Source organism: Canis aureus, chromosome 13, assembly GCF_053574225.1.
Source record: "Canis aureus isolate CA01 chromosome 13, VMU_Caureus_v.1.0, whole genome shotgun sequence".
NCBI classification, from domain to species: Eukaryota; Metazoa; Chordata; class Mammalia; order Carnivora; family Canidae; genus Canis; species Canis aureus.
Window position 1 is genome coordinate 13,255,341 of NC_135623.1, and position 22,952 is coordinate 13,278,292.

The window sequence follows — 22,952 nt, forward strand, 5'->3', positions numbered from 1 at the left end:
GAGAGCTAGAGAGAGCAGGCACAGGTAGGGCGAGGGGCAGAGGGAGAGGAAGAAGCAGTCTCCCAGCTGAGCAGGGAGCCCAATATGGGGCTCCATCCAAGGGGCCTGGGATTATGACCTGAGTTGAAGGCAGATGCTTAACTGACTGAGCCACCCAGGCGTCCTGATAATGATAGCTTTGTAATAAGTCTTTTATTCAGATGATGTGTAAATCTTACAACTTTGTTCTTACCAGAAATTTTTTGGCTATTTGAGGTCCTTTGTATTCCCATATAAATTTTAGTATCATCTTATCAATTTATTTTTTAAAAGCCTTCTAGGATTTTTTTTTTTTTCCTTCTAGGATTTTGATTGGGATTTTCTTGAGGCTGTAGCTCATTTGGAGGGAATTGATAGCCTAATAATAGTCTACAGATCCATGAATATAGTATATCTTTCTTTTCATTTACATCATCTTTAATTTCTCTCAGCAATGTGTTGTACTTTTCAGGGTACAGATCTGGACATGTTTTGTCACATTTATTTCTCAGTATTTCAGATTTTTGGTGCTATTATAATTGGCATTTAAAAAATTCAGTTTCTAAGATGCCCCCCAAAAGAAACTGTTTAAAAAAAAAATCAGTTTGTTCCTAGTGTATAGAGATACAATTACTTTTTGTATATTGATCTTCTATCCTGAGACCTTGGAAACTCACTGATTCATTGCGGTAGTTTTTTTGTAGGTTCCCTTACATTTTCTCTTTATAATGATGTCTGTGAAAAAAGACCATTTGGCTTCTTTTCCAATGTGGATGTCTTTTATTTCTTTTACTTGCTTATTGCACTGGCTAGAATCCCTATTACAATGTTGAATAAAAGTGGTGAAAGTATACTTTCCTATTCCTAGTAAATGTGAATTTGTATCAGGAATAAATGCTGGGTTTTGTCAAATTCTTTCTTTTATATTTATTGACATGATCATATGGATTTTTGTTTTTAGTGTGTTAACATGGTAAATAACTTGATTGATTTTGAGTGTTAAATTACCTTGTATTCCTGAGATAAACCCCAGTTAGTCATGGCATATTATCCTTTCTATATATTGTTATATTTGATTTACTGAAATTTTGTTATGAATTTTGAGTCTGTGTTCATGAGGGATATTAGCCTGTGATTTTAACATCAAAGTCATGCTAGTCTTATAGAATGAGCTGAGAAGTTTTTACTCTTTTTTCATTTCCTGGGAAAGTTTATGCAGAATTGGTACTATTTATTCCTTAAAATATTCAATATAGTTCCCCAGTGAAGCTATCTGGAGCTCTTTGCAGGAAAATTTTATTTTATTTTATTTTACTTTATGTTACCTTACTTTTATTTTTTTTTATATATATAGAGAGAGCATGAGTGAGGGAGGGGCAGAGAGAAAGGGAGAGAGAAAATCTTAGGCATGGAGCCAGACATGGGACTTGATCTCATGACCCTGAGATCATGACCTGAGCTGAAATCAAGAGTTGGGTGCTTTCCCAACTGAGTCCCCCAGGTACCCCTGCAGGAAAATTTTAACCTATAAATTCAAACTATGTAGTTTGGCAGCTTGTGTTTTTTAGGGAATTTGTGCATTTTATCCCAGTAGTCAAATGTATTGGCATAAAGTGCTCACAGCATTCCCTTATTGCCCTTGTAATACCTGTAGAACCTGTAGTGATGTTACCTCTTTAATTTATGATATTGATAATTTGTGTTTTTTCCCTTCCCACCTCTCTCCCTGCATCAGCCTTGCTAGATTTTCTTTCTTTTTTTTTAAATTTTATTTATTTATTCATAGAGACTCACAGAAGAGAGGGGCAGAAGGAGAAGTAGGCTCCATGCAGGGAGCCCGATGCGGGACTGGATCGCAGGTCTCTGAGATCACGCCTTTGGACTGAAGGCTGGACTGAAGGTTGCACTAAACCTCAGCCATCTGGGCTGCCCCTTGCTAGATTTTCTTAATCTTTGGCTTCATTCATTTTTCTCTAGTGCTTTTCTGTTATTGATTTCTGCTTTAATCTTATTTCTTTTTCATAATTTAGATTTCATTTGCTCTTTTTCTAGGTTCTTTTTTTTTTTTTTTTTTTAAGATTTTATTTATTTATTCATGAGAGACACTGAGAGGGAGAGAGGCAGAGACACAGGCAGAGGGAGAAAGAGGCTCCACGCAGGGAGCCTGACATGGGACTCGATCCCAGGTCTCAAGGATCATACCCCGGGCCGAAGACAGCGCTAGACCGCTGAGCCACCTGCCCTCTTTTTTTTAGGTTCTTTTTTTTTTTTTTTTTTTTTAACTTTTATTTATTTATGATAGGCACACAGTGAGAGAGAGAGGCAGAGACACAGGCAGAGGGAGAAGCAGGCTCCATGCACCGGGAGCCTGATGTGGGATTAGATCCCGGATATCCAGGACCACGCCCTGGGCCAAAGGCAGCCGCCAAACCGCTGCGCCACCCAGGGATCCCTTTTTTTAGGTTCTTAAGATACAATCTCAATCATTAATTTGAGACTTCTTTTCTAACATAGGCATTTTAAAGCTATAAATTTCCTTCTAAGTATTGCTTTAGCTGCATCATACAAATTTTGTATTTTGTGTTTACAGTTTCATTCAGTTCAGAATACTTTTAAATTTCTCTTTTGACTACTTCTTTGACCTTTGGGTTATTTAGAAGTATGTTATATAGTTTCCAGATATTTTGGGAGACAGGTTCCAGATATTGTGGTATTATTGATTAGTAACTTAATGTATTATAGGCAGTGAATGTTGTATAACTTGAATTGCCCCCTTTTTTTTTTACAATTTTGAATTAATTTCAGAGGTGGAACTTAGTGATTCATATGTTACATATAACACCCAGTGCTCATTGCATCAGGTGCCCTCCTTAATACCCATCAGCCAGTTACCCCATACCCCATCCACCTCCCCTCTGTTTCATAGAGTTCAGTGTCTCTTATTATTTGCCTTACTTGAATCCTTTTAAATGCATTGAGACCAATTTTCTGGCTCAGAAAATGGTCCATCCTGGTAAATGTTCCTTGTGTGTTTGAAAAGAATATGTATTCTGCTATTATGCTATTATGGTTGGGTGAGTGTTCTATAAATGTCAAAGAGGCCGAATTGGTTACTGTTGTTCAGATCTTCTGTATCCTTACTCAGTTTCTATTAGTCACTTAGAGAGGCAATGAAAGAGCACATTGGATTTGTGGATATATGTTTCTCCGGTTAGATCAGCTTCTGCTTCATGTCCTTTGAAAGTTTTATTAGTTGTGTAAATGCTTAGAATTGTTATGTCCTCTGGGTGAATTGACCCTTTTATCATCATAAAATTATCTTCTTTATCTCTTTTAATATTCTTTGCTCTGAAATCTGTTTTGTCTGATATTAGTATAGCCAATCAGGCTTTCTTTTGGTTAGTATTAGCATAATGTATCTTTTTCCATGTTTTTACCTTTAACCTATATGTGTTTTTATATTTTAAGTAGATTTCTTATAGGCTGCATAAGCTGGATGTTGCTTTGTATCCAATCTGACAATGTCTGCTGATTAATTGGCGTGTATAGACTATTTAATGTGACTACTGATGTGATTGGATTCAAATCTACCTACTTAGTATTTATTTCTGTTCCATGTGTTCATTCATTTTATTCCTTTTTTTATGCTCTCCCTTGAATAAACTGAGTATTTTTTTTATTCCATTTTATCTCCTTTTGTTGATTTATTAGTGGGAATAGACAGAGTAATGGTCCCCTTAAGGAGGTCAATGTCCTACTGTCAGGAACCTATGAATTTGTTATGTTATGTAGCAAAGAGGAGGAGGGGTTGCAGATGGAATTAAGGTTGTTAAAAGTTGACCTTAAAATAGATTATCCTGCAGTTTCTGGTAGGCCCAATTTAAACATAAGGGTGCTTAAAAGTGGAAGAGGATGATGTAACTATGGAAGAAGGACATAGAGACATGTAACATTGCTTGCTTTGAAGAAAGAGGAAGGGGGCCATAAACCAAGGAAAGTGGATGGCCTCTAGAAAATGGAAAAAGCAAGGAAAAAGGATTCTCTCCTACAGCCTCCACAGAGGACTATACCCCTGTTAACCCCTTGATTTTAGTCCAGTGAGATCTGTGCTGGATTAGTATTCTGCAGAACTTAAGAGAATACATTTTTTATGGCCTGGGCTGCTAAGTGTGTGGCAATTTTTTACAGCAGCATTAAAAAAATTTCTAGTTATAATTCTTTGTTACGTGGTTTTACTGGTTGGCATATAAAGTTTTTATAGCTGACATCATTAGTTTATCAAGAACTACCTTCAAATGAAACAGTTTTCTTCTAGGGATGCCTGGGTGGCTCAGTGGTTGGACATCTGCCTTTGGCTCAGGGTGTGTTCCTGGAGTTCTGGGATCGAGTCCCACATCGGGCTCCCTGCGAGGAGCCTGCTTCTCCCTCTGCCTGTGTCTCTGCCTCTCTCTGTGTGTGTCTCATGAATAAATAAATAAAATCTCTTAAAAAAACAACAACAACAGTTTTCTTCCATTTTCTTTGTTCAGTCTTTGTTCTATTGTCATACATTTTACTTCTGCATATGTTATAAACCATAGCATACATTACCATTAGTTTTGCTTTAAATAGCCAGTTATCTTTTTCTTTTACAGATTTTATTTATTTATTCATGAGACACACACACACACACACACACACACAGAGGCATAGAGACACAGGCAGAGGGAGAAACAGGCTCCATGCAGGGAGCCCGACCTGGGCCTCGATCCCAGGTCTCCAGGATCATGCCCTGGGCTGAAGGGGGCGCTAAACCGCTGAGCCACCCGGGGCTGCCCTAAATAGCCAAGTATCTTTTAAAGAGATTTAAATTAAAAGAAGAAATATATAACCAATTAATTACTATTTTCAGTGCTCTTTATTACTTTATGTAGAGCCAGGTTTCTGTCTGGTATCATTTTTCCTTGTCTTGAAGAACTGCCTTTATCATTTCTTGCAGTGTAGGTTTGTGGTGGTGAATTCTTTCAACTTTCATATGTCTGCAAAGTCTTCATTTCAGTTTCCTCTTTGAAAAATTATTTCGCTATTTAAGTAAATCTAAGTTGGCAGAGGTTTTCTTTTTGTTTTTTGTTTCGCTTTCAATACTTTAAAGATACTGTGACAGTGTCTTCTAGCTTGTGTTGTTTCATTGAAAAATCTGTAATTTTTATATTTTTTTTCCTCTATACATAATGTGTCTTTTTTCTCTGGCTGCTTTTAAGATTTTTTCTTTATAACTGTTTTAAATAACTTTATTACGTTATTCTTTGGTGTGGTTTTCTTTATGTTTCTTATGCTTGGAGCATAAGCTCAAATTCATATTCAAATGTGGGTTTATAGTTTTCATCAAATTTGGAAATTATTGACCATTATTTTTTCAAATATTTTTCTGTCTCTCCTTTGAGAATTCCAATTAGAAGTATATTTGAAATTTTTTGAAGTATATTCATATTTTGAAGTATATTTGAAATTTTTTGCAAGTTGCTGCTGCTTTGTTCATTTCTTTTTTTTCTCTGTATGTTTCATTTTGAATCATTTCTGTTGATATGTCTTTAAGTTTACTGATATTTTCTTCTGCATTGTCTACCTTGCCATTAAATCTTTACGGTGTATTTTTATGTGTGTGTTTATACATAAGCCAGGATAAATGTACTTTCATCAGAGCAGTGATTCAAAAAAATTTCTACAGTGCATTTTTCATCTCAGACATTATATTATTCATCTCTAGAAGCTTGATTTAGGTCTTTTTTTTTTAAGGTTTTACTTACTTATTTTAGAGCCAAGAGTGTGAGGAAGGAGGACCAGAGGGGGAGGGAGAAGAAGGGGGAAAGAATCTCACACAGACTCCTCACTGGGTGTAGAGCCTGACATAGGGCTTGAACTCACAACCTCAAGATTGTGACCTGAGCTGAAACAAAGAGATGGACGCTTACCCAGCTGAGCCACCCAGGTGCCCCTAATTTGGGTCTTTAAAAAAAAAATCTGTGTCTAGGGGCACTTGGGTGGCTCAGTCAGTTGAGCATCTGCCTTTGGCTCAGGTCATGATACCAGGGTCCTGGATGAAGCCCCAAGTTGGGCTCCCTTCTCAGGGGACAGGCTGCTTCTCCCTACCCCACTTGTGCTTTCTCTCTCTCTCTCACTTTCTCTCTGAAATAAATAAAAAATAAAATCTTAAAAAAATAAAAATAACTTGTGTCTCTATTTAGTATATGCAGTCATGCAGTCTTTTCTATAGCTTCTTGAATATATGGAATGCAATCATAGTAATTATTTTAATACCTTTGTCTACCAGTTCTGTTATCTCTGTTATTTCTGGGTCAGTTTTAATTAATTGACATTTTTCCTCATTACAGGAGCATTGTTATTCCCAAGTATTCTGTTTTTAAGCCTTGTTTCCTTTCCTTACTTGCTCTTCTTGGGCAAGCTTATTTATTCCCTTGGCTTCAGCTGATATCTTTGGGAACTTGATTCCAACCCTGGGTCTCTATTTGAATTTCCTAGCTGTACCTCAGGTTCAGTATGTTTGAAACATAACTTGCCTGTTATTTTCTAAAGTCTCTCCTTTGTAGTCTGTCTTAGTTTTTGACACCACTGTAGTTAGTCCCTCAAGTCAAGCTAGAAACATGGGAGTCATCTTAGTTTCTTTTCTCCAAGACCCAGATGCATTTTAGCTTCACAAGTATTAGATCCTTAATATTTTAAAATCCACCCCTCAGGAGAAATTTCCAGTAATGGTGGCAGAGTAAAGTGGTCTCCTGAATCCTCCCACAGATAATAGTTTTAAAATATGTAAAAATATATATATTTAAAAAAACTGGAAAGGATCCAAAAGCAGACAAAAGCTAGAGGAGAGCTTACTCTTGAAAAACAGCAATTGGAAGTGATAAGAATTGTGAGTTTGCAGCTTTTTATTTTTTTATTTTATTTTATTTATTTTTAATTTTTTTTTAGTTTGCAGCTTTTTAAAATTTTTGCCTGAGGGCATTCACTGACCTCCATAGCAGAGGAAAGTGGCAGTGGAAAATCTCAGTCTTATTTTCTTATACTGGCAAAGAACAGAGTTCAGGATAGAAAAATTACCTGAAAATTTAAGGGGAAAGTAAGAAAACCACAGAAGAAAAAAAAAAGGAAAAAGAAAAAAGAAAACCACAGAAGATAGTGAAACCCACAACCTATCTAGAAACTGTACTAAAACCCCTGACTGAACCTCTAAACTACACATACCACACATGAAGGTTCCAGAGAGCATGGTAAAAAAAACAGAGGTCAGAGAGGCAGGGCTTCCATCTTTGAAAGAGGTGATCTCTGAATTCCTCAACCTTGTGTTGCACCGGTGGCAGAAATCTGAATTTTTCCTGACTTAGGGAGTCAGAGTACAGAGCCTAAGGCTGAAAAATTAGGGAGTAAGCTCATGAAGCAAAGACAGTACAGAGACAGCAGGCCCCAATTCTGAGTGTAATCTATGGCAAAATTCTTGGCTAATCATCAGATTAAACAAGAACATTTCTAGGGGACCAGGCTAAAAATGCAGCTACAAGAATTACACAGAAATATCAGTTGCTACACATTCCAGGGGAAGCAGACTATACAGTTTAAGTCCAGATAAGTTACTTCCCTACTTGGAAAAAAAAAAAATACAATCTGAAAGAAAACACAGTAAAATCCAAAGTCACTCCATATGTTAGATAGATGTCCCATATTCAAACAAAAACTTGTTAGACATGCAAAGGAACAAGAGAGAGTGACCCATACTCAAGAGGAAGAAACAGTCAATGGAAACTGACTCTAGTTTGACTCAGATATCAGAGTTAGTAGTCAAAGATTTCAACATATAATCAGAAAACTAAAGGAAGTTAAAGGAAAATGGCTTTAGTGAACAATTACAGAATTTCAAAAGAAATGTAAACAACTTTAAAAATGGGAAAATAGAATGAGAGAATAACTTCCACTTATGGCATCATGAGAGGGCCCCTAATTTTCTCATTGAAAAAAGAAGTATAAAACTGGACAGAATTGCCGAAAAGCAAGTATTTCCAGTTGTTCTAAAAATATAATAGAGGCAAAAGCAAGTTGAGCAAATTGATCTTGAAAAACTGGTAATACTTTGAACAAGTACAGCAGGTGTCTGCAGTCTTCTCTCTGGGGCATTGCCCCATCAATGTCTACCTGCACTCCAGCTCAAGTGACAAGAAATGTAGTTTACCAGGGTGTGGTTAGGCATGAAAACCAGCAACTTTTCTAGAAGGTTGGCGTGATTTGGGGTAGAGGATGAAAACTCACAGCTTTGCCAACTAAAACTGGCAAACGTGGTTGGGAATGAACGGATAGAATCAACAGCTTTGCTAACTTGAGATGGTTGTGCCTGTTAGGGTGAGTGATGGATCTGCTGGAAACTTAATGGTAAGATCTTGAAAATAAGAGCTAAAGAAGGGCTAAAATAAGCTCCCAATGTATCCCTGGCTGGGGAATGAGAAACTACCTGCATGCGCAAAAGATAACCTAAGAGAGCCTGGTAAAAGCTAAAAATCAAAGGAGAGCTGAGAAGTGGCTACAACTTTGAATGCATTCCCCGAGGAACACACAGATGGGTTGACAGAGGATGAAGCTTTATAGACGTAATGTGTTTGAGTGACCTCTGCTTAAATCATTGGCTGATTGCTAAACTATGCAGATATAGGAATGACACCTAGGAAGCCAGGCTAAAATAAAAACAAGAATTAAAAACAAAAACTGAGCAGAGGTGTCAGTGGCAACATACCGTGGAGGGATTCTAATTCTTCAGTTGAAGTACAGAGGAGTTACTAAAAATAACAGCCCATCAGAAAAATAAAATAGAATCCCCAACTGTTACAATAGATGACCTAAAATTTCTAGTTTCCAACCAGATGTTAGGAAACATGTGAAGAATCAGTAAAGTGTGACCCATACTCAGGGGAAAAAATTACTCAATAAAAATGATTCTGAGAAGATTCAGCTGTCAGATTTAGCAAGACCAATGCTGCTGTTAAAAATACACTTAAAAATGTAACGGAATGTATGTTCAAAGATACGAAGGAAAATGAGGTGACAATTACCCAACAAATAGTGTCTTTAACCACTTTTAACTCAACATTGTACTGTGTGTCCTAGCCAATGTAATAATGCAAGAAAAAGAAATTAAAGGGATACATATTGGAGATGAACAAGCAAAACTGCCTTTACTCACAGATGATAGAATCATGTACCCAGAAAATTCCAAGGAATCTATTCATTAAGTGAATTTAGAAAGGCTACAGGATATAAGACCAATATACAAAAATAAATTGCGTATATATTAGCAATGAATAATTGGGAATTAAAGTTTTAAAAAATGTATAGCATCCAAAAACATGAAGTTCTTAGGAATGAATTTAACAAAATATGTGCAAGAGCTATATACCAAAAACTACAAAACATTGCTGAGAGAAATTAAGTAAATGAGAGATAATACCATTGTAATAGTGTTCCCTCCAAAATCATGTCTTCCTGGAACCTCAGGCTTTGCCCTTATTTGGTAATAGTATCTTTGTAGATGAAGTTAGTTAGAGACCTTGAGATGAATATCATTCTTTATTTAGGGTAGACCCTAAATCCAATGACTGATAGCTTTACATGAGGAAGGAAAGGGAGATTTGGACCCACAGAGACACAAGGAAGACAGCCATGTGAAGATGAAGATACAGATTGGAGTTGGGTCGCCACAAATCAAGAAATGCTAAGAGCCTCTGGGATTTGGAAGAGGTAAAGAAGGTTGTCCCCAAAAGCCTTCAGAGGGATTGTGGTCCTGCCTTGATTTCATACATTTAGCTTCTAGAACCATGAGTGAGGGAGTTTCTGTTGTTTTAAGCCATAATGTTTGTGGGCAAACATTTTGGTAGCCCTAGGAAACTGTTACAGTCATATTCAGGGATTGGGACTTAGAATGGCAAACTAATCTTGAAAATGAACAACAAAGTTGAAGAACTTAAGCTCTCTAACTTTAAGACTTACTGTAGAGCTGCAGTAATCAAAGCAGTGGTACTGGTGTAAAGATAGATGAAATCAGTGAAACAGAATAGAGTCCAGAAATAGACCCATACAAGTATGGTTAATTAATGTGCCAAGGCAAATTGATGGGGAAAGGATAATCTTTTCAATAAATGAATACTGAAACAATTGGATAGTGATATGAAAAAACAGGAACATTGACCCTTATACTATACAGAAAAATTAGCTTAAAATGGATCATAGACCTAAATTTAAGAGCTAAAATTATAAAACTTGTAAAAGAAAACACAGAAGAGCCTTTTTGTGATCTTGTCACTAAATATGCAAACTAAATAATATCACTAAAAGCATGAATTATAAAAGAAAAAAATGATAAATTAAAATTTATAAACTTTTGTTATTTAAAAGATATCACTAAGGAAAATGAAAAGGCAAACTACATACATATTTGCAAATTAAATACCTAACAAATATTTGTGTCTAGAATATGTAGAGAGAGCTCTTGTAACTTAATTAAAAAACTAATAAAGCAGAGGATTTGAACAGATAGTTCACTGAAGAATTTATACAGTAGATATCCAATAGGTGCATGAAAAGATACCATCCCTAATCATTAGGAAAAATGCAAATTAAAGCCACAATAAGATGCCATTACATACTTGGATAATGACTGAACTTAAAAAGACTTTCCAAACCAATTTCTGGCAAGACTGTAGAACAACTGGAATTCTCATACTGGTGGTGGGACTATATAATCGCACAACAGCTTTGGAAAGTAATTTGGCAGTTTTTTTAAAAAGTTAGAGGCATATCTTCCATATGACCAGGTGTTCTACCCATAGGTAGTTACACAAGAGAAATGAAAGGATATGTTTGTATAAAGACTTGTAGAGGAATATTTATATCAGCTCAATTTGTAATAGGCAAAAACTGGAATCAACCCAAATGTCCAGCTGTTGGTGAATGAATAAACAAATTGTGGTATACTCATATAACAGAATGGTACTCAGCAATCATGAGGGAACAATTATTGATACAGACAGCAACATGAACAAACAAGATAATATTGCTGAGTGGAAGAAGCCCACAAAAAGAGTACATACAATGTGATTCTGTTTATATAAAACTCTAGAAGATGCAAACTAACCTATAGTGCCTGGAAGCAGAGCAGTGATTGTTTGGGGCTGGGACTTTGGAGAAGGGATTACCAAGGAGGATGAAGAATCTTTGGAAATGATGGATATGTTCATTATCTTGATTGTGGCGATGGTTTCATAGCTATTTACGTGTGGTAAAATTTGTCAAATTGCACACTTTAAATATGTTCAGTTTATTGTATGCCAGCTATGCCTTTAATAAAATTGTAAAAAAAGTGGACAAAGATTTGAATAAACTTCATCAAAGAAAATATATGACTGGCTAATATGCACATGAAAAGATACTCAATCTCATTAGTCATCCAAAAAATGCAAATTAAATCACAGGAGATACCATTAGATGATTAAAAAAAAAAAAAACACGAAGAATGACAAAAAATAAAAAGACCCAAGAATACCAAGTACTGGTGAAGTTATGGAGCAGCTGGAACTCTCATGCATTGCTGGTAGAAAGGCAGGATGGCATTTAGGTAACAGTTCAGTTTCTTATAAAGTTAAACATATACTTACATGTAACCAGCAATAAATACTTTTGAATATTTACCCCAAATAAGTTAATAACGTTTACAAAAGCTTTAGATTTCAGGGATCCCTGGGTGGCGCAGCGGTTTGGCGCCTGCCTTTGGCCCAGGGCGCGATCCTGGGGACCCGGGATCGAGTCCCACGTCGGGCTCCCGGTGCATGGAGCCTGCTTCTCTCTCTGCCTGTGTCTCTGCCTCTCTCTCTCTCTCTGTCTATCATGAATAAATAAATAAAAATTTAAAAAACAAAAAACAAAAGCTTTAGATTTCAAACATTTATAGCAGATTTATTTATAGGAGCTGAGAACTGAAAACAACTTCAATATCAATAGATGAATAAACTGTGATCTATCTCTAGCATGGTATACTGCTCAGTAATAACAAGGAATGAACTCAGACACAATAACATGGATGAATCTTAAAACATTAGGTTGAGTGAAAGCAGCCAGAAAAAAAAATAGCATGTATATGATTAATTTTATATGAGATATGAGAAAATTCAAACTAATGGGGACAGAAAACAAATGTGATTGCATGAGCCCGAGGGTGGAGGCAGAAACTTACTGCAAAGGGGAATGAGCCAACTTCTGGGGCCAATCCGAATGGCTTCTCTCTTGATTGTGGTTACTTGGGCATATGCCCTTGTCAAAACTGAAAGACCTATACACTTCAAGTATGTGTGGTTTATTTTGTTTAAATTACACTTCAATTAAGTTGATTAAAAAAAATCTGTACCACCAGCTTTGTAGCCACCCACCGTTTCTCATTTGGGATGGATGCAGTACCCTCCTAAGTGATGGTCCTGCTATATTGTCTTAGTTCTTTAGACTCCTACATGATGCAGCAACCTGAACGGTCCCCTTAGAACAGTATCCTGAGTTTGTCACTTTCCTGTAATACACGTTCCCATAATTGCTTACCATTACCTAGCACCTTAGAGTAGCATAGGTCTTCTTTAGGCTGGCCCTTGACTGTCCAACTCATCCATTACTTCCAGCCTCCCACTTTGCTTTTGACTCTCAGTTCCCAGCACAGGCCATGTTAATCTCATTTCCTGTACTGTAAATACTTACTTTTTTTTTTTTAATTTTTATTTATTTATGATAGTCACAGAGAGAGAGAGAGAGAGGCAGAGACACAGGCAGAGGGAGAAGCAGGCTCCATGCACCGGGAGCCCGATGTGGGATTCGATCCCGGGTCTCTGGGATCGTGCCCTGGGCCAAAGGCAGGCGCCAAACTGCTGCGCCACCCAGGGATCCCCTCATTTCCTGTACTGTATACTCATCTCTCCCCCCTCAGCCTTTTGTTTAGTAAACAGTGGTTTACCTTTTTAAACTCAGCTTAGAATTCTAGGAAATGCCTTTATTTATTTATTTATTTATTGAAAGCATCCTTCTTCACACTGTCTCCAAGATTGGAATTAAGTACCCTTCAGATGGTGCTTTTTTGGTTCATTGTAACTTTTATAGGTGTTTTTATCCTTGTGGCTTATGTTTTTTGTTCTTTCTCTAACTAGATTGGGCACTCATTGAGTGCAGCTATTATATTTTATTTACATTTTGGATCCACAAGGTCTGATCCATAATAAGTGCTTAATAAGTATTTGTAGGAAGATTGAATATGAATGTTGAGAAAAGTATACATAGAATGATTACTACTACTTTGTTTCAAACAAACCTCTTTGCATAGAGAAAAAGACTGGGAAGATTTATAACAACATTTTAACACCAGTTTGAGTGGTGAGATTAGTTCCTTTAATATTTTTGACAGTTTTGCATTTTTCATAAAAACACAGTGTGTAATTATTTTATGAGAAATAACCTAAAAAATTGGCAGTATAACTTTTGCCTATTCAAATGAATTTTTGCATTTCTTTAGGTTCACAAGGCAGTTATAATTTCCAGTCCCTTAACCACAGTCCTGACTGCGGAGATTCCTGGTTGGTCAAAGAATGAATCAGCCCAATCTGAGACATCAGAGTATCCTGGTACTACACCTAGCACTCAGCAAGTAAAAAGTCTTGAGAAAATCCAGAATGCTACCCTTCTGCCTGTGGCTCCCTCCTACAGTTACACCACCCCTGACCCCCAGGCCTCTTTCCAGACTACCTCAACACCATACCCAGGTGAGGCCCTTTGCTTCTGCCCTTGGAGATAGGATAGAAAAGGAGAGCATTTTATCACAGTGTTCTCCTTAGTGCAAGGAACAGAGAGAGGCATGACTTTTGAGTACTGTAGGTTAGAGAAAAAATAATCCTATCTTTTTTCCTGTAACCACGGGACTTGGGGCTCTCCATTCTTTTCTCAACAGGCCCCAGAATATGGGAATTTATGAGGTTCATTTTCCCAGAGCCAGATTCCACTGTGCCTGGGACTTAAAGGCAGGAGATTCAATTAAGTAAAGTTCGAGGAATGAAACAAACAGAAGCCACAGGGAAAAAAGTTGGATTTTTGTACGTATTTGCCTTCTGAATGGCTGATTGTAGGTCAGATATTTGTCTCTCTGATTTTTGGCATCATCTTTATTTTTAAAGCAGCCCATCCATAGGAAGGAGATTTATAAAGAGTATTGCCTTAACAACAAATCTGTGCTTCATGAGTGCTAGTCTAAGGTATTAGGAGGAAATGGTTAATCAAGGAAACTAACTTGATCTCTATCCCCTGAAAAAGGCAACAGGGTGAAGCAAAGCAAGTGAAAAGGAATTTTTCTGATTTTTGATTTCCTAGGGTTTTCTTTCATGGTAGTATAACATGAAATTTTGGGGTTTCAATCCTGAGGCACTAAAGTAATTTTTGTGTTCAGGCTGAATGCCTATAATTTTTGGTGTAATTGTGAAGGGTTTGAGTAACACTCTATTTTTGTCCATTATACTCTTTCTGAGTATAGTGATTTATCTTTCCTTTCTTTTTTTTTTTTTTTTTTATTGAAAGTCACTTCAGAAAATTCGTATTCAACCTCAGGGTGTCTAAGTGCTGAAGTTTCTTTCCATAAGGAAGATTTCATTTCTTCCTAAGTGTAGTACCAATAGATCTTAAATTTCATGTTTGTCAAGAGGGGCTTATTACCCCCCACTCTTGAAATATGGGCTGACTAGTCATTTGTTTGCTTTAAGCTCCTTAATTCCTGGGTCTCATACCAAATAACGATTTATTGTCAGAGGAATAAGATTTATATAACAGTGGTTCTCAACAACTTGCAAGCATTTTTGGTAGTTACAGTTATGGAGGAGGGATGCTACTGACACCTTGTGGATGCAGGCCTGGGATACGGCCAGCTGTCTTATGTGGTGCACAGGACAGTTTCCCCCACCCCCTACAACAAAGAATTATCTGATCCAAAATGTCAGTAGTGCCAAGGTTGAGAAACCCAGACATGTATGAAATAGCTATTGAATAGTGTGAAGACCATATATAGCTATTAGCTGATGTGGGTATTCCAAAAAAGCTAAAGTCATTCAGGAAGTAGATAAGTTTGAACTGAAATGGTCTGGGAAGATTTCTTGGAGAGGACTGGCTGTGCCAAAACAAAGTACTGATTTAGAATAAAGAAAGCCTACACTCCAGTTGAAGGAAATAGCATTATCAGAGTCCCCAAGAGTAGACCATGTCTTCTGTGGAACACAAGAGGGAAAATGAATATAACTAGAGGCAGAATTGGACAGGAAGGATAAGGTGGTGTGATCAGATGATAATGGTTCTCTAATACCAGCTTAGGGGTTGGCCTTGAACATGGGTGGGAGTGGGGAGTCTTAAGTAGGAGAATAACATGGTGGGGGAAGTATTTTAGAAAAACTAATGGTGGTGAGTGTTAGAATAATACAGTGTCATGATAAACTGAAAATTTAAATAACAAAGAAGTCAGCAGTATTAGATGCTATGGGAGTAATGGATGTGGGTTGAGAAACAGTTACTGGATTTGCTAAGGAGCAATTTGTGGATGACCTCACAAGATCTTTTTCAGTGGCAAAGTGAAAGCCAAATCAAATTTCAGAGGATTAGAGAATAGATAAATAAGGAGGAAATAAAGGCAGTAGCTGAATATTGTTTGTAAAAGAAATTTTTCCCCAAAAGGAAGAGGAATGAGGTAGTCTGGATCTAATTTCTTATCTCTTGTATATTTTCTTTGTTTCTAGTTATAAAGGAATTGGTGGTATCTGCTGGAAAGAGTGTCCAGATCACCTTGCCTAAGAATGAAGTTCAGTTAAATGCATACGTTCTCCAAGAACCACTTGAAGGTAAAACATCCCCTTACATTTGGATATTGTTTTAATTTATGATATTTACATACCTTAATTCATTTACTAATTGCAACAGCCCCGTGAGAACAGGTTATAGCGTGCACATACAGAAATATTTCCCTGATGGAAGAGCAGTATAATGTTTGAGATCATGGGCTTTGACACCAAAGCCTGGGTTCAAATCCTGGCATAGCTAATCATTAGCTGAATGATTTTAAGCAAATTGTTTTTACATTTCCATTTCTTTTTCAGTAAAATGAGGGTAATAATTTCTACTTCATAGGTTACTTTAAGGGCAAAATGAAATGATATATAAGAGACCTACTTCAGTGCCTAGGAAATAACTGATACTGGAGGTTGTATTCTACCCCTTTAAGAGAGGAAGAAACCGATACTGAGGCCAGCCTATTTATTTTGTCCAAACAACTAGTATTAGCAGCTATAGAACTCACAGAGGAGTTATTTAAGACTATAGTTAATGTAGATTCGGCATTTAAAAAATAAATAAAAAGGAAGACAGGGCACCTGGGTTACTCAGTTGGTTAAGTGTCTGACTCTTGATATCTGCTGAAGTCGTGATCTCAGGGTTGTGAAATTGAGCCCCTGCATCAAGCTCTGTGCTCAGTGCAGTCTGCTTGTCCCTCTCCCTTCCCCAGCTTGCCCTCTTGTGTGTTGTCTCTCTCTGTCTCTCTTTCAAATAAATAAATAAAATCTCTCTCTAAAAAAAAAAAAAAGAGGACAAGCCCAATATGATAATAAAATTCAGATTTATGAACTATATAAATTAGGGGACAATGCATTCATTATTTAAGCAAACTTTTATGAGTATCCCTTTCACCTTTTTTTTTTTTTAAGATTTTATTTATTTATTCACAAGAGACACACACACACAGAGAGAGAGAGAGAGAGAGAGAGGCAGAGACACAGGCAGAGGGAGAAGCAGGCTCCACACAGGGAGTCCGATGTGGGACTTGATCCCAGGTCTCCATGATCATGACCTGGGCTAAAGGCAGGTGCTCAACTGCTGAGCCACCCAGGCGTCCCTCCCTTTCACCTTTGAAGTACATATTAATATACCAAAATTTAGCATAGAAACACATAAGCACTTAAGATTTTCTATGACAATAATGAAGCATACTTTGATGGAAAATTGTTGCCTTGGGTTTCTGCTACTCTTATTACAGGGTTAGTCAAGTAGAATGCTGTACTCTAGGATTCAGGATGGAGTCCTTCATTTTAGGTACACACCTGTCCTATACATTAGTCCAGCTTTCTAATAGGCCTCATACCAAATAGTGTATTTATGCAAAAGTACTTTTCCAGAACCTAAGCGCCCTCCCTGTTCTATATTTCTGCCCTCAAAAATAAGGTTTCCGGGATCCCTGGGTGGTGCAGCGGTTTAGCGCCTGCCTTTGGCCCAGGGCGCGATCCTGGAGACCCGGGATCGAATCCCATATCGGGCTCCCGGTGCATGGAGCCTGCTTCTCCCTCTGCCTGTGTCTCTCTGCCTCTCGCTCTCTCTGTGACTATCATACATAAATAATAATAAAAAAAATTAAAAAAAAAATAAGGTTTCCTTATCAGTTCATTCTACCTTCCTCCAGACAAACTTTTATTTTTTTAAAGATTTTATTTATTTATTTATTTATTTATTTATTTATTTATTTATTTATTTATTTATTTATGAGAGGTAAGTGCAAGTGAGAGAAAGCACAAGCAGGGGAAAAGGCAGAGGGAGAGGGAGAAGCAGGCTCCCTTCTTGATTCTTGATCCCAGGACCTTGGGATCATGACCTGAGCCAAAGGCAGGTGCTTAACCTGCTGAGCTACCTGAGTGCCCCTACCTTCCTCCAGAGAAGCTTTAGCCTTCTACTCCCCTGGTGGTAAGTTACAGTGAATGAACTTGGTGGCCTCTGAAGATGGAGGTGAGAACTGCTTTGAGCTGCACTTGCCTCCACTGTTTTGTGAAAGGAGCTGGGCTCTGCGTTAGGTTCTTATCTAACCCCTATTTGCATATACAGTCTGTGAGTTGCTGTCACCTTGTAGATCAGTATTCTAAAACACCTGGGTTGATTGTTTTCAACTTTCCTTTCCACGGGTTCAGCATTTATCAGATACATGAGATGGATGGTTTCAAACTTTCAAAGGTTGGGGACAAGTGAACAGGACCAGCTCTGCATACTCTTCCTCCCCGTCATCTCCTGTGGCAGCCCCTGAAGCACTTCTTAGGATCCCTCTAGGGTTCAGAGGCATGGTTTGAAAACCACTGCCGTAAATCATTTAAACCAACATTCTGTCTAGCAGAACCTATCCTCAGTTGTTCCTACCCTTGGGCGAGTTCCTGGCTGTGAGGCATAATTCATCCCCCAAGCTTTTCTGTCCTAGGAATATTGTCCTTCTTGAAATTGCATTGGCAGCCTTAGATATTATAAAATTGTCAGTTCCCAAATTAGTGTGAGTCTGTTTTATGTGTGGAAAAATAATTTCCAACTCTAGCTGGAAGAAAGGTCGTCTCAGCACCAGTCCCACTGCTGCTGCTGCCTTCCTGCTTCTCACCTAACCTGACGTCTACATAATACATTTGTGAGAGCTGCCTGGGGCTGACAGCTGCCCAACACAAAACTAGTATTTGGGGAGGAAGGAAGAGTGATAGATCTTGTATCTCAGGCTTATAAAATGAAATCTGGTCTTCAGATGAAGGCCGTCGTGGAATTTGGGTCTATATGCTAACTTACTTTTGAACTCACGAACTAAGAAAAAGATGACCATTCTGTTACGCTTTTGAGGTTTCTTCTTTTTTCCTTTTATTTTTACTTTTGGATAGTGACATAAACTAAGCCTTCCTACCAAATCTCATCTGTCCCTAGTCAGAAGTGAATTTCATTCCCCCCACCAAATTTAAGACTGCTGTCCCGGGGGTGGGATTCCGTTTAGATAACAGGATCCTGACCTTGCCCTACTCAGTCATAGCATCCGAGCTACAAATGAGGACCATTTAATACTTCATTTGATCTTAATTAATTTCAGTGGGGCCCGTTTTAAATGGGCCATCCCCTGCCATCTTCTGCAGCGTGTTATTTAGCTCAGCAGGAATGAAGTAGCTCTTTTAACTCACCAGGGTGTGATGACCTCAGTGAGACAAGCATTGTTAGCACTCTAAAAAAGCTATTTTTGAACCATGTTATTTAGAAGTCATTGCTGTTCTTTGTTGCAAAAGAAGTTTCGCAGGAAAATGGCCCTTGTTCCCAGTGAATTCATCCATAGTGGTTGGTAGGGCATGTATTTTCACTGTGATGCCACACCATGAGCAACGTGGTATTTTGAGGGAGGATTGGTCTCTCTCAAGGGGAGGGCGGGTATGGGAAGGGAGAGAGCACTGCTGGGAGAGAGTGGAGGAAGCCTGATTGTAGCTGAGTCAGCAGATTCCTCCCTTTCTTTCAACAAAACATTCAGTCTCCCTGTAGGCTTTGGGGTGGGATCTTAAAAACTAAGGCCTTGTCAAGATTTAGGAGAGATTTGTTATTGGCAGGATGTGTGGCTGCCCTCTTTGTGTGTAGGTGTGTGTTTTCATGATTTTTGTAACTGCCCTTCTATAGGAGAAACCTACACCTACGACTGGCAGCTGATTACTCATCCTAAAGACTACAGTGGAGAGATGGAAGGGAAACATTTCCAGATCCTCAAACTATCCAAGGTGAATTTGCCTCCTCTTACTTGCAGGGCTGGGTGCTGACCATTTTCTAAAATGTAGAATGTAGAATTTTCTGTTCATACTTAAATCAGGAACAATCTTTCAGAAGTGATTCCTCCAAAAGTCTGGCTGACATCCAGTATTTGTTAGTGTATGATTCTCAAATGTTCATTTATGGTGAGAAGACTGTATAAGCATGGTGGTGATAGCTGAAAATACACACTAAACAGCTTTTAAGGGTAACATAAGGATTTTAGAATTTGGGAGATAAGCTAAGTTTTTTGTGGCCACAAGACTGTAAATTGGCTCAGTCTTTTTTGGGATACAGTGTAGTTATTAAGAACCATAAAAATGTTCAAATTCTTTGGCCAGGCAATCTCATTCATTTGTTCATTCTTTCTTTTTTTCTTTAACAACTATTCATTGTACACTAGTTATGTGTCAGGCAGTGGGGATTTACCAGTGAATTGATCAAAATCTTCACATTCAAGGACAATAGAGTCTCATTGGTGGCAGTTATAACAGGGGATACACTAGGTCAGTGCAGGGGGTATTGAAGCCCTGGGGAGTTTGATTTCTTTGAGTTTACTTGGGTGGGTCATGACAGGTGACTCACTTTCTGGGTAAAGGGTAGGGTGCTGGTAACCTACACAGGGGAAGCAGTATGTTCACTGGGCCAAATATTAGAGAGAAAATGTGACTAAAAGGGAATTCTGTATGGTTCAGTGTGACTGGACCCTCTGGCATGAGAAGAGCAGTGGTACAAAGTTGGAGAGATGCATGGGTCATATTACAAAGAGCCTTATGCTAGAGCAAGGACTTTGAATCTTATCCATAGGAATTATGGAACCTTTGAAAGTTTGTTTTTTTTTTTGTTTTGTTTTTGTTTTGGAACCTTTGAAAGGTTTTAGACAACAGAAAGACTTATTCAGATTTTCAATTTAGAAAGATCACTCTGACTGCAAATTGAGTGAGGTAAGACTCAAACTAGAGAAATCATTGGAGAATCTGTCAAAAAATGTAAGCGTGAGATAGTAATAACCTGATTTAAAAAACAAAGTAAAACTTAAAAAGACTGCTGTTGAGCTCATAATATGTGCCAGACACAGTGCTAATTGTTTTATGCACTTACTTCATTTTATCTTTGTAATGACCCCAAGATGTGGATACTAATATCTATTTTATAAATGGCAAAACTAAAAATGTGAAAAATAAAGTGGTTTAGCCAAGTTTCACAAAGCTATTAAATGAGAGATTTAATCTGGAACTTTCCATCCCTAAAGCTCTGGCTTTTAACAACTGTGCTGTGATGGTTGAAATCTAAGGTGATAGCATTGTGAATGGAGAGAAGTGAGTGGATGTGAGAAATATTTATGAAGGTCGACTCTAGAAGACCTGGTGATGGATCAGTTGGGTGGCGATGTTGAGGAAGGGAAGTCCAGGATAACTCTGGCCTTTTGGCTTAGGCATCTGGGTAGATATTGGTGCAACAGTGGTGATATTCACTGAAATGAGGAACACAGAAAGAGGAGTAAGTTAGATGAGGTTTGCAAATGATTAAATCATTTTTGGGCAGAGTGAGTTTAAGGTACCTGTGAAACATTTGCGTGGAGGTGTCCAGGAAGTAGCTGGGAGTCAGAGACTAGAGATCAAGACACAAGTTGAGGCTAGAGAGAGAAATTTGCACACTAACCTCAAACAGATGACAGTTGGAGCCATGGCAATTGATGAGATCATCCAGTGTGTGTAGAGTGAAGGAAAAAAAAACAGGTCACAGTTGGAATCCTGGGGAACACCGTCCTTAGAAGTGTGGAAGGAAGAAGAAACTGAAGGAGATGAGGAGTAGGCAGAGAAGTGAAAGCCAAGGAACGAGAGCTTTACAAGAAAACCGTCAGAAACACTAGTCAATTAGCATTTGCTCAAAGAAGAGAATTCAGAAGAAAGGAAAAATCTCATTCATCTGAAAGATATTCATCACAGCATTGGTTATAATAGTAAAAGTCTGGAAACGACCCAAATACCCAACAATGTGGAAAGCTTATGTGATACGATGCATTTACTCATGTACTCTACTGCAGCCGTGAAAATGACCATCAGAAAGACTATTGTAATGGGGAAGGTGTTCATGGTAAATGAATAGAAGAAAGAATAATAAAAAGCTTGATGCAGGTTTTTCTTTCCAATCTGCCATCTGTAGTGGAACCACCGCCAAGGATGCAGATTTTCGTGAAAACCCTTACAGGAACGAGCATCACTCTCGAGGTTGAATCCTCGGATACAATAGAAAACCTAAAGGCCAAGATCCGGGATAAGGAAGCAAATCCTCCGATCAACAGAGACAGATCTTCACCAGCAAGCAACTGAAGATGGAATTCAAAAGGAATCCACCCTTCATCTTGTGGTGGTGCTAAGAAGAGGGAAGGAATCTTCCAGCACTCCCAAGAAGCATAAGCACAGAAGAAAAATAAGCTGGTTGTCCTGAAATAAAGGACACTCATAATGTGGATGAGAAAATGGCAAAATCAGTCACTGTCGTTGGGAGTGCCCTTCACATGAATGTGATGCTGGAGTTTTTATGGCTACCCACTTTGACAAGCATTAGTATGGTAAATGTTGTCTGACCTGTTACTTCAACAGACCAGAAGACCAGTAATTGTATATGAGTTGATAAAAGACATGAACTAACAACAACAACAGAAAGCTTGATGCACACGTTGGTTTTAACTGGACCTTGGAAGTCCAGGTCCTTGAGGTGGTGATCTCATCTTACTCCTCTCCCAACCCCAAGCCTAGGATGATGTCCAGTACATAATTGGTTCTCAGTGTTTGCTGAACGAATGAACTATTTAAAAACTACTTTTTGTATGTGGTCAAGGATTGGAAGGAAGTAAGAGAAATATGATTAACTGATGTGCTAGGGTAGTCGGATTGTGGGTGATTTTCTTTCCTTTATATTATGTTTATACAGTTGGTGGAAATCAGAAGGGAAAAATATCTAGATATTTGGGAGCTCTTTGGTATTTTTACAAAATGGTTTTCTTTGTAGAGATGTTTATTTTAATTTCATATCTCTATGAAATAGGATGTTTGGGCCCTTAATGTTCTTTTGAAAAGAAAATGAGAGTACAGAGATATTGAATTCCCTTTTGTTGTTCTAGAGTCAGCTAGTAATAAAATTCACATTAAAAGCTATAGATTTTTAGTTTATAATTCATTGTTTCATCTCCTCAGCTAGTTTACTCTCTCCCTTTTGGAAGCTGTGCAAGAAGAGAATGCAGTCTCAGCATGGAAAGTTCAGATATATGT

General features: G+C 37.9%; 1 protein-coding gene and 1 pseudogene across 2 annotated transcripts in view; both read left to right on the forward strand.

The window, feature by feature from the left end:
* KIAA0319L (KIAA0319 like) overlaps positions 1-22,952 on the forward strand; it is a 99,007-nt gene that overhangs the window by 41,743 nt on the left and 34,312 nt on the right. For both annotated transcript variants that reach the window (XM_077844804.1, XM_077844805.1), the window contains exons 4-6: positions 13,598-13,844; positions 15,852-15,953; positions 19,552-19,649. In XM_077844804.1, the coding sequence (XP_077700930.1) occupies positions 13,598-13,844; positions 15,852-15,953; positions 19,552-19,649 (447 nt within the window). The remainder of the gene's footprint in view (positions 1-13,597; positions 13,845-15,851; positions 15,954-19,551; positions 19,650-22,952) is intronic.
* Positions 20,857-22,903, forward strand: LOC144281542 (ubiquitin-ribosomal protein eS31 fusion protein pseudogene; annotated as a pseudogene).